Source organism: Macrobrachium nipponense, chromosome 9 (assembly GCF_015104395.2).
Source record: "Macrobrachium nipponense isolate FS-2020 chromosome 9, ASM1510439v2, whole genome shotgun sequence".
Classification (NCBI taxonomy): Eukaryota; Metazoa; Arthropoda; class Malacostraca; order Decapoda; family Palaemonidae; genus Macrobrachium; species Macrobrachium nipponense.
In genome coordinates this window covers 28,699,851-28,716,599 of record NC_061110.1, presented here as the reverse complement: position 1 = coordinate 28,716,599, position 16,749 = coordinate 28,699,851, and the positions used below count along the sequence as shown (strand labels likewise).

The window sequence follows — 16,749 nt, the reverse complement described above, 5'->3', positions numbered from 1 at the left end:
TATCACTAATTTACTTTTTTTTTTTTTTGTATAGCAACACTGTTTGTTCACTATTAACTGTATTTTTCCACATTGTGTGACTAAATGTTGATTTTTATTATAAAAATGATTTACAGCATAGTACTTATGTAGTTATGTAGCTATAAAGCTCACTCCAGGGTGGGCCCTGAACTGATCATAATAGGTGTATGATTCTCTCTCTCTCTCTCTCTCTCTCTCTCTCTCTCTCTCTCTCTCTCTCTCTCTCTCTCTCTCTCTCTCTCTCTCTCTCTCTCTCTCTCTGTAAGGGTAATGTAATGTATTTGAAATTATATTACTGTAAAGATTTTTATGATAAAGCATGTTGTATAATATATAACATATATTTGCTAATTGCATGTTGTACAATATATAACATATATTTGCTAATTATTTTCATTTTATTCAGTTTTTACTGGAAAATAAAATAAATATAATTGGCAAGTATTTTAAATATATTGTACAATATGCTTTGTCATAAAAAATCTTTACAGCAATATCATTTCAAATAATCTTACATTACCCTCTAGAGAGAGAGAGAGAGAGAGAGGATCAGACACCTATTATGCTCAGTATGCGGCCCAACCTGGGTTGAGCTTAATAGATGCTGTCTGGATCACTTCATAATTATCTTATAGACTATGGATGGTGGCCCTAACTAGTCTGTTTGGGTCAGTTCATAATGAGGGACTCGTAATATGCACTGGAGTCATTTAATCTTCCCCAAATTCTTCTATCCTGGTTAAAAGCATTGAACCATCTTTTAACTCTTTATTATGACAGTAGAAATACAAACATGTGATTGAACAACAAAAGAAATTTTTTGATCCATTTTGATCCAGATATATATATATATATATATCTATATAATATAATAAATATATATAATAATATAATAATATATATAATATAATAATAATATAATTATTAATATATATATATATATAATATATTAGAGACAATAGACTGTTTTAGGCATCAGATATGTGATATAAATTGATGAGTCCAAATATTCATCCATCCCAGAATTTGCAGCCATCTTACCTAAAAAAATTTGCCTTTCTTAACAATTCTTGTTTTCACAACAGAATTACATTCTCAAGCAGCAACCATTTATATGATTAAAGGTGCACCATCACAGCAATGTGTAATTCGCAGTGACACTATAAAAGTGTATAGATGCCCTTTTGAATTATATTCTCAAAAGACTTCACAACTTAATTTTCACTTCACAAGTTATATGATTTTGGTAAAGACAGAAATACAATAAATTCTTGGTCACGTAGAAATGAAGAAGCTGGTAAAGCAGCCTAACTGGCAGCTACTATAAGATCACATAAATATTCCACTTGGTTATTATATAACATCTCTAGAACCTGTTATAATTTGTGAATGGCAGAATATATATAAAATAATAAGCCCAATAGTAGTAAATTAAGCCTGTTGCTTTTCGAAATATGGAGTTCATCATATCAAAAGGAACAATGCAAACAATTTTGACACATTTAGGAATTGGTCTCTCTTGTTTGACCCATGGATATTTGATCAGTAGCCCACATTATCCAATCTCGGTAAGTATGGAATGTAAATTTAATGTGAATGTCCAAATTATATAATATGAAATAAGTGCTAAAGTTTGGACACAAAACAGTGAACAAAAGTTTTGTCAGTTTTCATTTTCAATCAGCCAATTAAGGCAGTTCCCAGGTTATGATGGGCTGGGCTTGGCAGAATGGTTAAAATGTTGAAGTTTTCTTAATTTGAAGAACTCGATAAAAATGCAGGTTACATAATTTTCAAGACATCAGAAGGATTAAAAATAAGGTTTTCTTATGATTGTCGATGATTTTAAAGCCAAGCCCTTCATAATTTTATAATAAAACTAGTAACTTTATCCTTTGCTAGTGCAAGTGAAATGTTAAAGCCAATTGGCAAGTATATCAGTGACAACTTTACAATACCTACTGTAGAAAAACCAATAACATTAATGACATTTGTAAAACGTTTTAATGATGAAATGATACCAGAGGCCATTCATGGTGGTTGCCATGGCTAAAATTTTCCAAAATTATTTCTTTGTAACTGTAGTCTTAACATATTTTAGAATATTAACCTGCCGGTTTGGTTTCTAACTTCTTGCATGCATGATCTCTGGCTGTTCTTTGAAGTTTTTGGGATCCCACAATGCTCAAACCCCTTAAATGTAGTCCACCTTTTATCAGGGTGGTCCACAACACCTAAGTTTGACAAAGGGCAACACAGTTCTTTGCTGCTTAGCAGGTGGCAGTGCCATCACCATATGCACAAACTCACCAAAAACATAACCCCTAGCAAAGCATAGGGGAACACCTATGAAAGCTAAAGTTTTTATAGTGCAGAACCATAACATGCCTTTGAGCAAGTCAGTGGTTAGAGTTGAGAGATAAAACCTTGATTGAGTCTGGTTCAGTGTGTGATTTCTCCCAACACCCACACCCAGTGCATTTTTTTTACTTTTCCCCAAAGCCTCTTCCTCATCTATAAGCTAGTTGGCACTCAACATTTTCATTGAGCCATTCAGTGTACACATAATGCTGATTTAGTCTGCCTGGCTAAGAAGAGACCAGAAACGGTTCTTTCCTAGATGTGCACATCCATTTGAACTTGTGCATTTTTATTTACGTTTTTGACATGTAGTGCGATTGCACTAAGAAAATGCGTAAAGGAGTTGTTGGTAGGGAAAGCTCCTCAAATGTTCAAGAGTTTACTTTATACGTACATACCATATATTTCAAAGGTAAATTGAGGTGGTTAACAACTGTTTAGAGGTAATTCTGGTGTAACTGAATTTTCACTGATCAAAGACTTCTCAAGTTCAGTACTGTTGGGTCCAGTGAAGGTCTGCCTGTAATAATAATAAAAGAACTGTAGTACTAAAATAGCATCATGTAAAAAGAGCAAGAAGATCAAGCCAGTATTAGTTGGTCAAAAGAGTAATAGTGTTTTTTATAATATCTTTTGATTATAAAATAACTCTTGATTAAAACTTACTCCGTGTAACATCCATTGTCCCATGTATGTAATACTAAATAGGGTGTCTGTCACTCTGCAACATTATTTTAGTCATGCAGTAAATACTTACTTTCAATTTTTCTAACAGGAAATGATAAAAATAAAATATCCTTGCTGAATTCTTGCAAAAGAATTTAATCCTGCCTTTAGCACATTTCATGAATATAATTGTACCAAACACATCAGAAAAATGATAAAACATTAAAACGCCCAGCTGTGTTTCTAGGTTAGTTAAGCCCTTTGCGTGAGACAGACTTGTAATGGAGAAAATCATATAACTACAGTAAATGCCATATATTCCAAAGTTACAGTGTGCTTTATAGTATTGTTAATATATTTTAATGTTTAATGTTTATTTCATTCAGTAATAAGTTTTGTATTTATTGTATAAAAACCTTCAAATGAAGGTAATTTATCTAATAGGGTTAAGTTCTGTTTTCTCTTTTATGTGCAGCATTTTCATTGTTAGTTTATTTAATCTCAATACTGAATCTGTAAACATATTTGCCCATTTTGTTGTGATCTGTTCTTCCAGTTTAATATACATTAAAATCTACAGCATTCAAAGTTATCTAATAAATATTTTGCATTTCTGTTATAATGCAATGGAATTTTTTGTATTCTATTACAGTCTGGAGAACTACGTCAACTGGAAGAGTTGTGTGGAAGTACCCATGGTGATACTTGCTTATTTATTGTTGCACAACACATTGCCACTCATTTAGGTCCACTGTTAACAATGCCATATATAGTAGAAGCATGTCTTGTTCCTGCTCTAGCAGAAATAGCAGAGGTCATACCTTTATCAACATCAGAGGTCATACCTTTATCAACATCTAGTTATCAGCATGGAATGCATCAAGAAATGAGAAAGTCTTCATCTGATGGCCTTAATTTAAAAAAGGCACACATACTTTTTGATTTTCTCGTGGCTTCTTTGGAAGTAAGGCTTACAGGTTACAGGATGTTTTATATTTAGTGGTTATATGAGTATAATGTTCTAACTTATTTGAGCATAATGTTCTAACTTATTTGAGTATAATGTTCTAACTTGAAATAAAAATTGTTTTATTTGGCCAAGTAATGCAAAGATTATCTGGATAGTGTTGTAAAACTACAAAAACTGTTTTTAACAAATACCAAACTTGCACTACTTTCCTTGTATTAACTAGCATATTTTAACAGGATCATGAACTCTTGAAGTGCCTAGAAAATTTAATAATCTGCCTGTTGACGGGCCACAAGGAGCCAGCAGAGGATATTCACTTCCGAGGCCAGAAATATAACCTTCGTCTTCTGTATGTTCTTCTCTCCCATGATCGCCTTAGGAAATACTGCCTAAATAAAATACTTTTTGATAAAGTCAGGTATGATATGTTTATATCATTTAGGTTCCTGAAGTATGAATTTTCACAAAAATTAGTAATTCATCGGGATAAATATATTTGTTCCTACACAAATACAAACCTTTGGTATTTACATAGGAGTTAGCTTGTAGACGCGAGCTAGAACAGATGTTTAACTTTCAGACAAGGTCATTAACTACTGATGGCAGGAGGAAACCCTGCCCACTCATTGGTCTACACTCCACTTTGCTTTTGGCTACCATTGTGTGAAGACATCTCTACACTTCTGTGCTAGACTCTCAAGTGCTTTCTTTTTGTTTTTTGTTGAAAAATGTTTATAGTTGTTGTTTGTTATCATATATATATTTCAGACCCGTTAATTGCTTGGGCAATTTTGAAGAAGAAACTGCTGGGTTAGGCACTGTCCTGAGAAGGACAGGCTGTGTTTGGTTTATCTTAACTTTGAGGTTGACCCTCACTTACAGTGCTCCCCCACTTTCTGCATTTCCCTTTTTTGCAGATTTTTATGGAACATATTTTTCAAGTTTCCATGGGAACTTAAACCAATTCCCGAATTTTTCCATGGCCCATATCTCTAGAATTATCATTAATGCTTATAACTGCCTATTTTAACAGTGAACTGTTAAAATAGGCAGTTATAAGCATTTTAGTGTAAGGGATACATGGTATTGGACAGTTAAAAGTGTTTTTAGAGTGGTTTTGCATTTCTGCAGATTTTGGATATCCACGGTGGGTTCTGGAACCTATCCCCAAGAAAAAGTGGGTTAACACTGTATCGTTGTATATGTCACACTAGGACACTAGTTAAATAAAACCAACCCTACTTTTTTTCAGATGTGTAGGCTGAGAGCCTGAGAGTTATGTGCCTCTCTAGGCCACTCGTGAGAGCTGAGTGTCTTTTAAACTTAATGATCCCTCTTAGCATATGGGGGCCCTGCTGGTATCTGCTGCGACCATGCCTGGGACAACTTACCGGCCACAGTGTCTGCTAGCTTTATGGCTGCTCTTACTTCCATGGTAACCTCTTGTGCAGCATTGGGACACTAGAGTAGAAGAGAAATAGAGAAAAGATTGATAAGTATCAGGACCTGAAAATAGAAATAAGAAGGATATGGGGTATGCCAGTGGAAAGAGTACCCATACTCATAGGAACACTAGGAACGATCCCAAGATCCCTGAAAAGGAACCTGGAAAAACCAGATGCTGAAGTAACTCCAGAACTCATGCAGAAGAGTATGCTCCTAGAAACAGCACACATAGTGAGAAAAGTGGTGGACTCCTAAGGAGTCCGGATACAACCCAGAACCCGACACTATAAAAACTACCCAGTCGAATTGGGTGACTGTGATAAAAAAAAAAATTAAAATTGAAACCTATGTTGCTTCCAAACAATTGGTATAGTCTTTTTATTCTTATTTCACTGCATGCATTCATAAAGGTAATACATAATCCGTAACTAAATAACAAATAAAAAGTTATCAATATCATTGTGCTTATCAGCAGATATGTAAATATGTACATATATGTATACTGCAATTGTATTACAGTTCTATGTTCTTTACTTCAAAATTGCTTGTACATTGATAAAAAATGGAATTACTGTAATACCTGAAGTTGAAACTAGCCTGACGACATACGTAGTAGTATTTTGGTGATTGAGTGAGAGGCAATACATTTAAGCTTGGCCATACTGTAAATTGCTTAACCCTTTAATGCCGATTGGACGTATTAAATGTCGATATAAATTGTTTTGTTGGGTGCCGATTGGACATAAAGTACGTTGATATAAAAGAGTTTTTAAAAAAATTTGCGGAAAAATAGTTATAGGCCTACTAGGCGAAAACTTTTGAATCAAGCGCCTTGGGGGATGCTGGGAGCTCATGGATCAAGGCGTTGTTTTGTTTACAATTGTTACGCAGGCGCGCAAGCGCGAATTTCTTTCTTCTCGCCCTAAAAAGTAACAGCGACACATCTCAGAAATTATTTTGTCACCGACATAATTTTTGCACCATTTTGTATTAGCCGTTACATGGAGTATTATGTATGAAAATGTGCACAATTTCATGTAGAATACAACAAAAAACCACTCATGGTTGTAGCTTTTATCAGTTTTGAAATATTTTTATATAAGTAACGATAAGTGCCAAAATTTCAACCTTTGGTCAACTTTTACTCTACCGATATGGTAAAAAAACGCAATTGTAAGCTAAAACTCTTATATTCTAGTAATATTCAACCATTTACCTTCATTTTGCAACAAATTGGAAGTCTCAAGCACAATATTTCAATTTATGGTGAATTTATGAAAAAATAAACTTTTTCCTTACGTCCGCGTGGTAACTTCCGAAAAAATCATAAATTTTTTCGTCCGATTGTCGTAATGTTTGCACCATTTTAAATTAGCTTTTACATAAAGTTTTATATATGGAAATGTGTGCAATTTCATGTAGAATACAACTAAAAACAACCCATGGTTGTAGCTTTTATCAGTTTTGAAATATTTTCATATAAATAAAGATAAGTGCCAAAATATCAACCTTCGGTCAAATTTGACTCGACCGAAATGGTCAAAAAACACAATTGGAAGCTAAAACTCTTACATTCTAGTAATATTCAATCATTTACCTTTATTTTGCAACAAATTGGAAGTCTCTAGCACAGTATTTCGATTTATGGTGAATTTATGAAAAAAAAAGAAAGATTTTCCTTGCGTCCGCGCGGTAACTTCCGAAAAAAATCATAAATTTTTTTGTCCGATTGTCATAAAGTTTGCACCATTTTAAATTAGCTGTTACATAAAGTTGTATATATGAAAATGTGTGCAATTTTATGTAGAATACAACAAAAAACAACCTATGGTTGTAGTTTTTATCAGTTTTGAAATATTTTCATATAAATAACGATAAGTGCCAAATTTCAACCTTCGGTCAAATTTGACTCGACCTAAATGGTCGAAAAACGCAATTGTAAGCTAAAACTATGACATTCTAGTAATATTCAATTATTTACCTTTATTTTGCAACAAATTGGAAGTCTCTAGCACAATATTTAGATTTATGGTGAATTTATAAAAAAAAACTTTTTCCTTACGTCCGCGTGGTAACTCTTCCGAAAAAATCATAAATTTTTTTGTCTGATTGTCGTAATTTTTGCACCATTTTAAATTAACTGTTGCATAAAGTTTTATATATGAAAATGTGTGCAATTTCATGTAGAATACAACAAAAAACAACCTATGGTTGTAGTTTGTATCAGTATTGAAATATTTTCATATAAATAACGATAAATAGAAAAAATTCGTCCTTCGGTCAACTTTAACTTGACCTAAATGGTCGAAAACTACAATTGTAAGCTACAACACTTACAGTCTAGTGATATTCAATCAATTACCTTCATTTTGCAACAAATTGGAAGTCTAGCACAATATTTTGATTTATGGTGAATTTTTGAAAACTGCTTTTTTTTACGTCCGCACGTTACGAATTCCTGCATCATTTTGTGATAATATTTTCTGTGTTACCTTGATCGTTTTACAATGTGTTATACACCAAAATTATCACAATTTAGTGTATAATACAACGAAAAAAATTAACTTGTTAGCTTTAACCGTTTTGCTCACGGCACGATTTGTATACAATTATATATGAAATTTTTTTTTCGTGCCGTCATATATCCCAATATTTATATATGATAATTGTATTTTTTTTCATTTCTGATGGTTGCATACCAAACTTCAGGCAATGACAAAAAAAGGAGCCAAAAATTAACTCTTAATCTTGAAAACTAAACGTGGTGTGATTTTTTGAAAAAAACATTTTTTCCGCTTCGGCACTCACTCGCGAACGCCGCTGGCATACAGGAGACGATTTTTAAAATACCGCTTCGACGTTTAAGGGTTAATGACTTTTTATTTGTGCTCTTACTTTTGCTTATGATACTTATCATTGCAATGAAACAAACTTGAAGGTTTAAAATTCATAACTTGATAATTATATTATGTGGCAGTAGTATATCTTAGTGTAACTAGACCACGGAGCTGATTAATAGCTCTCCTAGGGCTGGCTAGGAACCAAATGGTTACTTAGCAATGGGACCTACAGCTTCTTGTGGGATCCAAACCCCATTTATATAAAGAAATTAATTTCTAATCACCAAGAGTAAATTGCTTTGGTTCTGCATTGGCACCAGAGGGGAGTGAACTCAGGCTACGAGATTGATAGGCGAATATGCAACCCACTCATCCATTGAGGAACTATTATGTGGCAGTAAGAAGGAAGTAAAACTACCAATTCTCTCCAGTACTGTAGCTTGAAATGGATGCTAATGATCCAGGAAATAAACATCACAAGGAAGAAATAACGGATTTTGACAAAGGAAAAATCTATTTCTGGGTGATTGGCTCGTGTCGCCCTATGAAAGGATCCTTAATATCATTCTTTCTAGGTAAAATTAACCTAAAATTACCAGAGAAAAACAAAATTAAGAAAATGTCAGTAAAACTGACTCGCTCACTCTTAAAAAGAAGTGTCGGTATGGCAAAAGGGGCGAGTGGGAACACTACCACGAGACATTCACCAATTAGACCTTCCAATCAGAATCCCCACAAGAGAGAGCTGATACCAACGGGCGATGCGGCCGCTACTACTACTACTAGAGGACGCCACGGACAGCAGCGCCCCTAGCGGTCATCCTTAATCTAAGAACATCTTGTCCTGCAGGGGGGGGGCAAGCAATACAGGGTGGGTTTCATAGGGCGACACGAGCCAATCACCCAGAAATAGATTTTTCCTTCGTCAAAATCCGTTTTCTGGGCTCAGCTCGTGTCGGCCTATGAAAGAGTACCAGAGAAACAGACAAGATGGGAAAAAAAGGACAAATGAAAAGCAGTTGTAAAATGAGGGATATAATATAAGTAAATCAATTACAGCATATAACTAAGTACTTAAGTCTAACTTATTCTAAACAGTAACATAAAAGAAAGTTAGTAATGTAAAGTACTTAAAATTACAATAAACACAGTAAATTATAATAATGCAGTGTAATTTTAACAAAATAGATTTACTTAGATAATTTATTTACAAAATATACAAACACATTGTGTCCTACCCTAGCATAAAAATAAGGGTAGGTACACTGAAGTACATTATCAGTACAAGGTGTGGATGTCCCTAGCAAAAAAATAAGGGACAATCCACTAATATGATTTCAGCGGCTAAGGCTAGGATATCCGAGTAGCATGGCGATAGGGTGAGGCATGTTGGATGAGGTAGGTAGAAAGGAGACCTGGATCTGTACTACAACTACTATACAGTATCAGGAGAAACAATGTTTCCCGCTGCTACTGCTGAAAATTTTAAAGATTCCAAGGACTTTAGATAATGACGTTTAAAGACTGTCGGAGATTTCCATCCAGTATACTTTTTAACCCTCTTACGCCGATTGGACGTATTAAACGTCGAGTCAAAATGTCTCCCGTATGCCGATTGGACGTATCATACGTCGGCTCAAAAAAGTTTTTTTTAAAAATTCGCGAAAAATACTTATAGGCCTACCAGCCGAAAACTTTTGTATCACGCGCCTTGGGGGATGCTGGGAGTTCACGGATCAAGGCGTTGTTTTGTTTTACAATCGCTACGCAGGCGCGCAAGCGCGAATTTCTTTATCGCACTAAAAAAGTATCAGTGACACATCTCGGAAATTATTTCGTCACTTTGACATAATTATTGCACCATTTTAAATTATCCTTTACATGAAATATTATATATGAAAATGTGCGCAATTTCATGCACAATACAACTAAAAAATACTCATGATTGTAGCTTTTATCAGAAATGGTCGAGAAACGCAATTTTAAGCTAAAACTCTTACATTATAGTAATATTCAATCATTTGCCTTCATTTTGCAACAAATTGGACGTCTCTAGCACAATATTTCGATTTATGGTGAATTTATGAAAAAACTTTTTCCTTACGTTCGTGCGATAACTCTTCCGATAAATTTTTTCGTGCGATTGTCCTAATGTTTGCACCCTTTTAAATTTGCCGTTACATAAAGTTTTATATATGGAAATGTGCGCAATTTCATGCACAATACAACAATAAACAACCCATGGTTGTAGCTTTTATCAGTTTTGAAATATTTCATATAAATAACGTTAAGTGCAAAAATTTCAACTTTCGGTCAACTTTGACTACCGAAATGGTCGAAAAACGCAATTGTAAGCTAAAACTCTTATATTCTAGTAATATTCAATCATTTACCTTCATTTTGCAACGACTTGGAAGTCTCTAGCACAATATTTCGATTTATGGTGAATTTATGAAAAAAAAAACATTACGTTCGCGCGGTAACTTCCGAAAAAATCAGAATTTTTTTGTGCGATTGTCGAAATGTTTGCACCATTTAAAATTAGCTGTTACATAAAGTTTTATATATGAAAATGTGCGTAATTTCATGTAGAATACAACTAAAAATGATTGAAGGTTGTAGCTTTTCTCTTTTTTCGAAATATTTGCATATAAATCACGGTAAATAGAAAAAAAACCACGTTCGGTCAAATTTGACTCTACCGAAATAGTTGAAAAACGCAATTGTAAGCTAAAACTCTTACGGCCTAGTAATATTCTGTCATTTTTCTTCATTTTGAAACAAATTTGAAGTCTCTAAAACAATATTGTGATTTATGGTGAATTTTTGAAAAATATATTTACCTTCACTCCGCGCGCCGATTCGCGGCCGCAAGTCTCCAAATACGTACATGGCATTATCCTAATATTTGCTCCTTTTCATATTAGCCTTTTTATAGAGTTTCATATATCAAAATGTGCGCAAATTCATGAAAAATACAATAAAAAATAATTGAAGGTTGTAGCTTTTTCTATCTTCGAAATATGTCCTATATATATATATTAAAATTTCGACATTCGGTCAAATTTAACTCGTCCGAAATGGTCGAAATCTGCAATTCTAATCTAAAACTCTTACAGTATCGTAATATTCAATCATTTGTCTTAATTTTGAAACAAATTGGAAGTCTCTAGAACATTATTTAGAATTACGGTGAATTTTTGAAAATAACATTTTTTTACGTCCGCTCGTTACGAATTCGTACATCATTTTGTGATAATATTTTTCCGGTGTTGCTTTTATTGTTTTACAATGTATTATATATCAAAATGATTGCAATTTAGTGTAAAATACAACGCAAAGAAAAGTAACTGGTTAGCTTTGACCGTTTTCTGCACAGCGTGATTTGAATACAATTATGTATGAATTTTTTTTTTTCGCTACCATATATCGCATTATTTACATATGATAATGATATTATTTTTCATTTCTGATGGTTGCATTCTAAACTTCAGGCAATGACAAAAAAAGGAGCCAAAAATGAACTCTTAATCTTCAAAAGTACGCGCGCTGTAATTTTTTGAAAAATTATTTTTCCACTTCCGCGCTCACTCCAAACCAGGCCCGGCATACGGGAGACGTTTTGATTTTTAGGGCTCCGGCGTAAGAGGGTTAAGATCCTCAAAGTTCATATGTTGAAAGTAATTAATTGAGGGTGGCTACTCCCCTGATGTCATGTGCTTTTGGAAATGAATCAGGATTGGCTTGTTTAATGAAGTAAAGGATTTGTTGTCTAATACCTTTTACTGACAAAGTACCAAACCTTTCTCTCTCATGAGAGGACCTGAGGATCTTGAGGATGTACGAGATAGAAAGGCTCTTAAGGTTGATACTGGGCAAAGAGAAGGGTCTTGCGGAAGTGGGATGACTTTCCAAGGGGCCCACCTTGCAAGAGGATCCTCATTTTTAGCCAAAAAACTACGATCCGGAGCAAGCAGAACTTCTCCTGAGGGGAGGAATTCCACATGACCCGCATCTCTGGATAGAGCCGACAGTTCTGAAATTCTAGCTCCTGAAGCTAGGCTTAATAAGAATAATGTCTTTCTAAGAAGCATTATGAATGTACAGGACGAGTTGTCAGTATCTGAAGCTAGTTTGAGGACATCATTTAAGAACCATGAAACTGCAGTAGGCCATTTGAGAAGTCTAAGTCTAGCACAGGCTTTAGGAATAGACGTGAAATAAGATTCAGTCAGATCTATCTGAAAACCTAACTGAAAGATTTTCTTCAAAGCCGATTTATGAGTAGTAATAGTGCTAGCTCTCTAAACCTTTTCAAACAGGGATCTGAAAAAGGATATAGCTAGATTAACTGTCATGGTTGTAGTGTTTGATTCTTTCAGGAAGGATGCTAATTTTTTAACAGCTGAGTCATATTGCCTAATAGTTGACTCTCTCTTATCTGATTCTAGGAAGAGAATATTTTGTGGATCAATATTAGCATCTTTATTAGCCGCAAACTTCATGAAGTCCATAAAGTTAGGGTCTGAAGAATTCCTGAGGAAGCGAACACAGTCCTCATTTGTACTGATTGTGACAGCTTGGGATTGGGAATCCGTTGAGGTCGGAGACCCAATTCCAGAAGAAGAGGATACCAGTTGCTCTTGGGCCAGTCCGGTGCAATCAGAGCTACTATTCCCTTGAAAGTCCTCAGCTTGCTTAAGACTTTCAAGAGAAGATTCACTGGAGGAAAAACATAAATTTTTCTCCACTGATCCCAATCTAACGACAGGGCGTCCGTGGCATAAGCCAGAGGGTCCAGGTTGGGGGCCACATAGCAAGGGAGCTTGTGGTTCGCTTGTGAGGCGAAGAGATCTACTTGGAGACCTGGGACTCTCCGGCATATCCACTGGAATGACCCGTCGTCTAGGGACCATTCTGATTCCAGAGGAACTGACCGGGACACAGCGTCTGCTATCACATTTCTTACCCCCGCCAGGTGAGTGGCGGACAGATGCCATTTGTGTTTGTTTGCTAGGGCAAAGATGGCTATCATGACATGGTTCACATGCTTGGATTTGGACCCTCCTCTGTTGATGCAATAAACTACCACTGCACTGTCCAAAACTAGCCTTAGATGAGACTTTTTCGGGGAAGCAGTCTCTTCAAGGTAAGAAATACTGCCATTGCTTCCAGAACGTTTTATGTGGAGCTGGCGAAATTGAACTGACCAAGTCCCCTGAACCTGTTTGAACTGAGAATATCCCCCCACCCGGACAGGGAGGCATCCGTGTGAATGGTTAACACTGGAAGGGGATATTGAAGGGGTACCCGCTTGGCTAAGTTCTTTACTTTTGACCATGGACGGAGTTGATTGCGAAGGATCTGTGGAATTACTGACAACTTGTCTCGAGATTTGGCGTTTGCTCTCGATCGCCAAACTCGATTTATATCTTTTAGCCTTGCTTTCAGGAGGATATCTGTTACCGAAGCAAACTGAAGGGACCCTAGGATTCTTTCCTGGTTTCTCCTTGATGTTTGTTTGCATTTGAGAAATTGCCTGACAGATTTTGCTATTTCCTTCCGTTTGGCCACTGGAATTGACAGATTGTGGGAAGACAAATCCCATTGGATTCCCAGCCACTGAAAACGAGACTCCGGGGTAAGTCTGGATTTCGTTTTGTTTATCTGGAACCCCAGATGTTCCAGAAAGTGAACTACCTTTTTGGTGGCTTTGAGACATTCCTCGACAGTTGGTGCCCAGATCAACCAATCGTCGAGGTATGCTGCTACCATGATTCCCTGAGTTCTCAATTGCTGCACAACCACTTCTGCTATTTTCGTGAATACCCTGGGGGCTACATTCAGACCGAAGGGCATCACTTTGAATGAGAATGTCTGATTTCCTAGCCTGAATCCTAGGAATGGGCGGAAGTGTCTGGCTATAGGGATATGATAGTATGCGTCTGTAAGATCGATGGAGCATGTGACGGCTCCACGCGGAAGTAAGGTCCTTACTTGCGAGAGGGTAAGCATCTTGAACTTGTCGCAACGAATGAAAGAGTTTAGCTTTGACAAGTCTAAGATTACCCTTCTTTTTGTTGAGCCTTTCTTTGGCACGCTGAATAAGCGACCTTGAAATTTTAGATGCTTGACTCTCGCAATAGCTCCTTTCTGAAGGAGTTCCTCCGCGTAATCTGTCAATTCCTTTGATGGTATTTGGCGGAATGATTTGATTGGAGGAGGATCTTTGATCCAACTCCAACCCAATCCTTTGGACACTATGCTCTGTGCCCAATTGCTGAACCCCCACCTGTGACGGAAGAGGAACAGCCTCCCTCCTACCTGGGGAGCCTCATTGTTGATGGGCGGGTTGACCACCACGCCCTCCTCTGAACTGCTTGCTCCTTGTCGCCCTTCCTGCGCCACGCTGGCGAAAGTAGCCTCTCGCCCTACCTCTCCATTGCCTGTTAAAGGGAGGGTAGCCCTGACCTTCATACGTAGGGTTGAAGGCCGGCGAGAGTGCGTAGGAGGTCGAAGGTTGTGATTGAGGAGACAGCAGGAGGATGGGCTGGTTCTGTTTAGAACTAGCAGGTTGTCCCTGTTGGGTAACCGGGACGGCCTGAACAAATTGCTGCTGTTGCTGGTGTTTCTGGTAAGGCTGGAACCTTTTACCAGACTTCTTTGGTTTCTTACCAGCAGTGGGGACGGATTCTTGCTTCCTCTTGGATGAAATACCCCACCTAGCTCTAAGGCTCTGGTTGAGCCTAGCAGCCTCGTGGTGTACTTCATTTACAGCGGACTCTGGGAAGAGATCCGCTCCCCACATGCTAGAAGCCAGGAGTCTATTAGGCTCGTGCCTAATAGTGCACTCCTGCAGAACGTGCTTTCGGCAATTCCTCCTAGCTTGGAAGAAGTCGAAAGCATCCGTCTGAACCGTCTGAAGCTGGGATTTGGCCAAGATCTTAAACAGAGGTTCTGTACCATACGAGAGAGCAGCCATCTCCGTTATGATCAGTGAATTGAGGGACCTGCCAAACCTAGTTCGCGCGTCGAACTCCGCCTGAATCAAGGAATCAGGCAGCCTTGGGAGCTTCTCGCCGAACTGGTCCATGGCGCAGTCCGGTTTGAGCTTACCAAGCGTGAACGTGGCTGGCAAGTTCTCCCACAATTCTCCAAAAGCTGGGAAGAGCGGAGAAGTAGACTCCGCCTCCCTTAGCTGTGGCATGGGCTCATCCTTGAGGACTGCCTGAAGAGTTCTCTCTACTATTTTTGTAGCGAACGGAAGAGAAGCCTCTTCCGTCGCAAAAATAGTGAAAGGACTCTTATAGGCCTGGAGCTTGGTGTTTGTGCACTCCCAGTCCTCAAGGCAGTGAACCCATTCCCGTTGGGCATGATCCCTACTGTAGAGAACATCCTCCCTAGAGATCTTGTCTTCCCTAGTAAGAGCCGCTACGGTCAGCCTAGCATAGCCGATGAAAGGCTGCGTCAAACCCGGAGGATAAAACTCGAAGTCCTCAACCCTTCGAGTTCCACACTCCGGGATAGAGATCATACCATCCTTAAATGGAGCGTAAGCGGCTACTCTCCATGGGTTCTCCATAGAGAAAGCTGGCAGAGAATCGTATGGCGGAAGCTGGAAAATACCAGCACTTGGCACTGGGGAGACTGGAAGGGGGACCTGAGAGAGCCCAGCTACTCGGTCCTCATTCTCTCTAACTCTGTTAGAGAGATCTTGGATGGACTGGCCCGATTGAGACAGAGTGCTCGACAGTTGTGCGAACATCTGCTCAAATTTCGTCCCCAGGGCGGAGACTTGAGAGCCGACCATCTCGCCCACCTGTTGCATCACCACTGCTGAGAAAGCAGTGGGATCAAAGGTGCTGGGTCCCGCTCCTCCCACCGGCGTTACCGGAGTGGATGCGGTGGAGGCTGGAGAAGGCATTGGCTCGGCGGCGGGAGCGCGAGCCTTCTCCTAGAAGCCTTGCTTCTAGAGCTCTTCGAGTAAGAAGAGCTCGGCTTGGCCTTCACCGTGTCAGCGTAAGAAGTCGAAGACTTCTTAGCCGAAGAAGACGAAGATGACTTCTTAGAAGTCGTCTTAATTAGGGTCTTCGGTTCTCTATGTCCCTTCACCTTTGGGGGTACAGAGAGAGCGGGAGAGCGGGTAGGGATCTCAGATCCCACAAAGCCTTGGAAAGAAGCGCTGAAGAAGGGACAGGAGAAGATCCAGGAGCGCCCAAGGAAAGACCTTGGGCGCCCGACACACCTACCTCAACCAACAAATCCTCTGCCCCTACCGCCATAGGCTCAATGTTGAGGTCCAGGGTAGCGACGTCCGGGACCGACTCCTGTGTGGCTACGACCCGAAAGATTGCTGCATTTCTTGCTAGATGGAGGCTATGAGAGGGGCTGCGGACAAGGGGTCAACATACCCTGTTGACTTGCCCGCGGGGAAGATCTGGACGG

At 38.1% G+C, this 16,749-nt stretch overlaps 1 protein-coding gene across 2 annotated transcripts in view; it reads left to right on the top strand.

The window, feature by feature from the left end:
* Window positions 1-16,749, top strand: part of LOC135217984 (E3 ubiquitin-protein ligase RNF123-like) — a 245,262-nt gene that overhangs the window by 76,272 nt on the left and 152,241 nt on the right. For both annotated transcript variants that reach the window (XM_064254111.1, XM_064254112.1), the window contains exons 9-10: window positions 3,701-4,012; window positions 4,255-4,436. In XM_064254111.1, coding sequence (XP_064110181.1) covers window positions 3,701-4,012; window positions 4,255-4,436 — 494 coding nt within the window. The remainder of the gene's footprint in view (window positions 1-3,700; window positions 4,013-4,254; window positions 4,437-16,749) is intronic.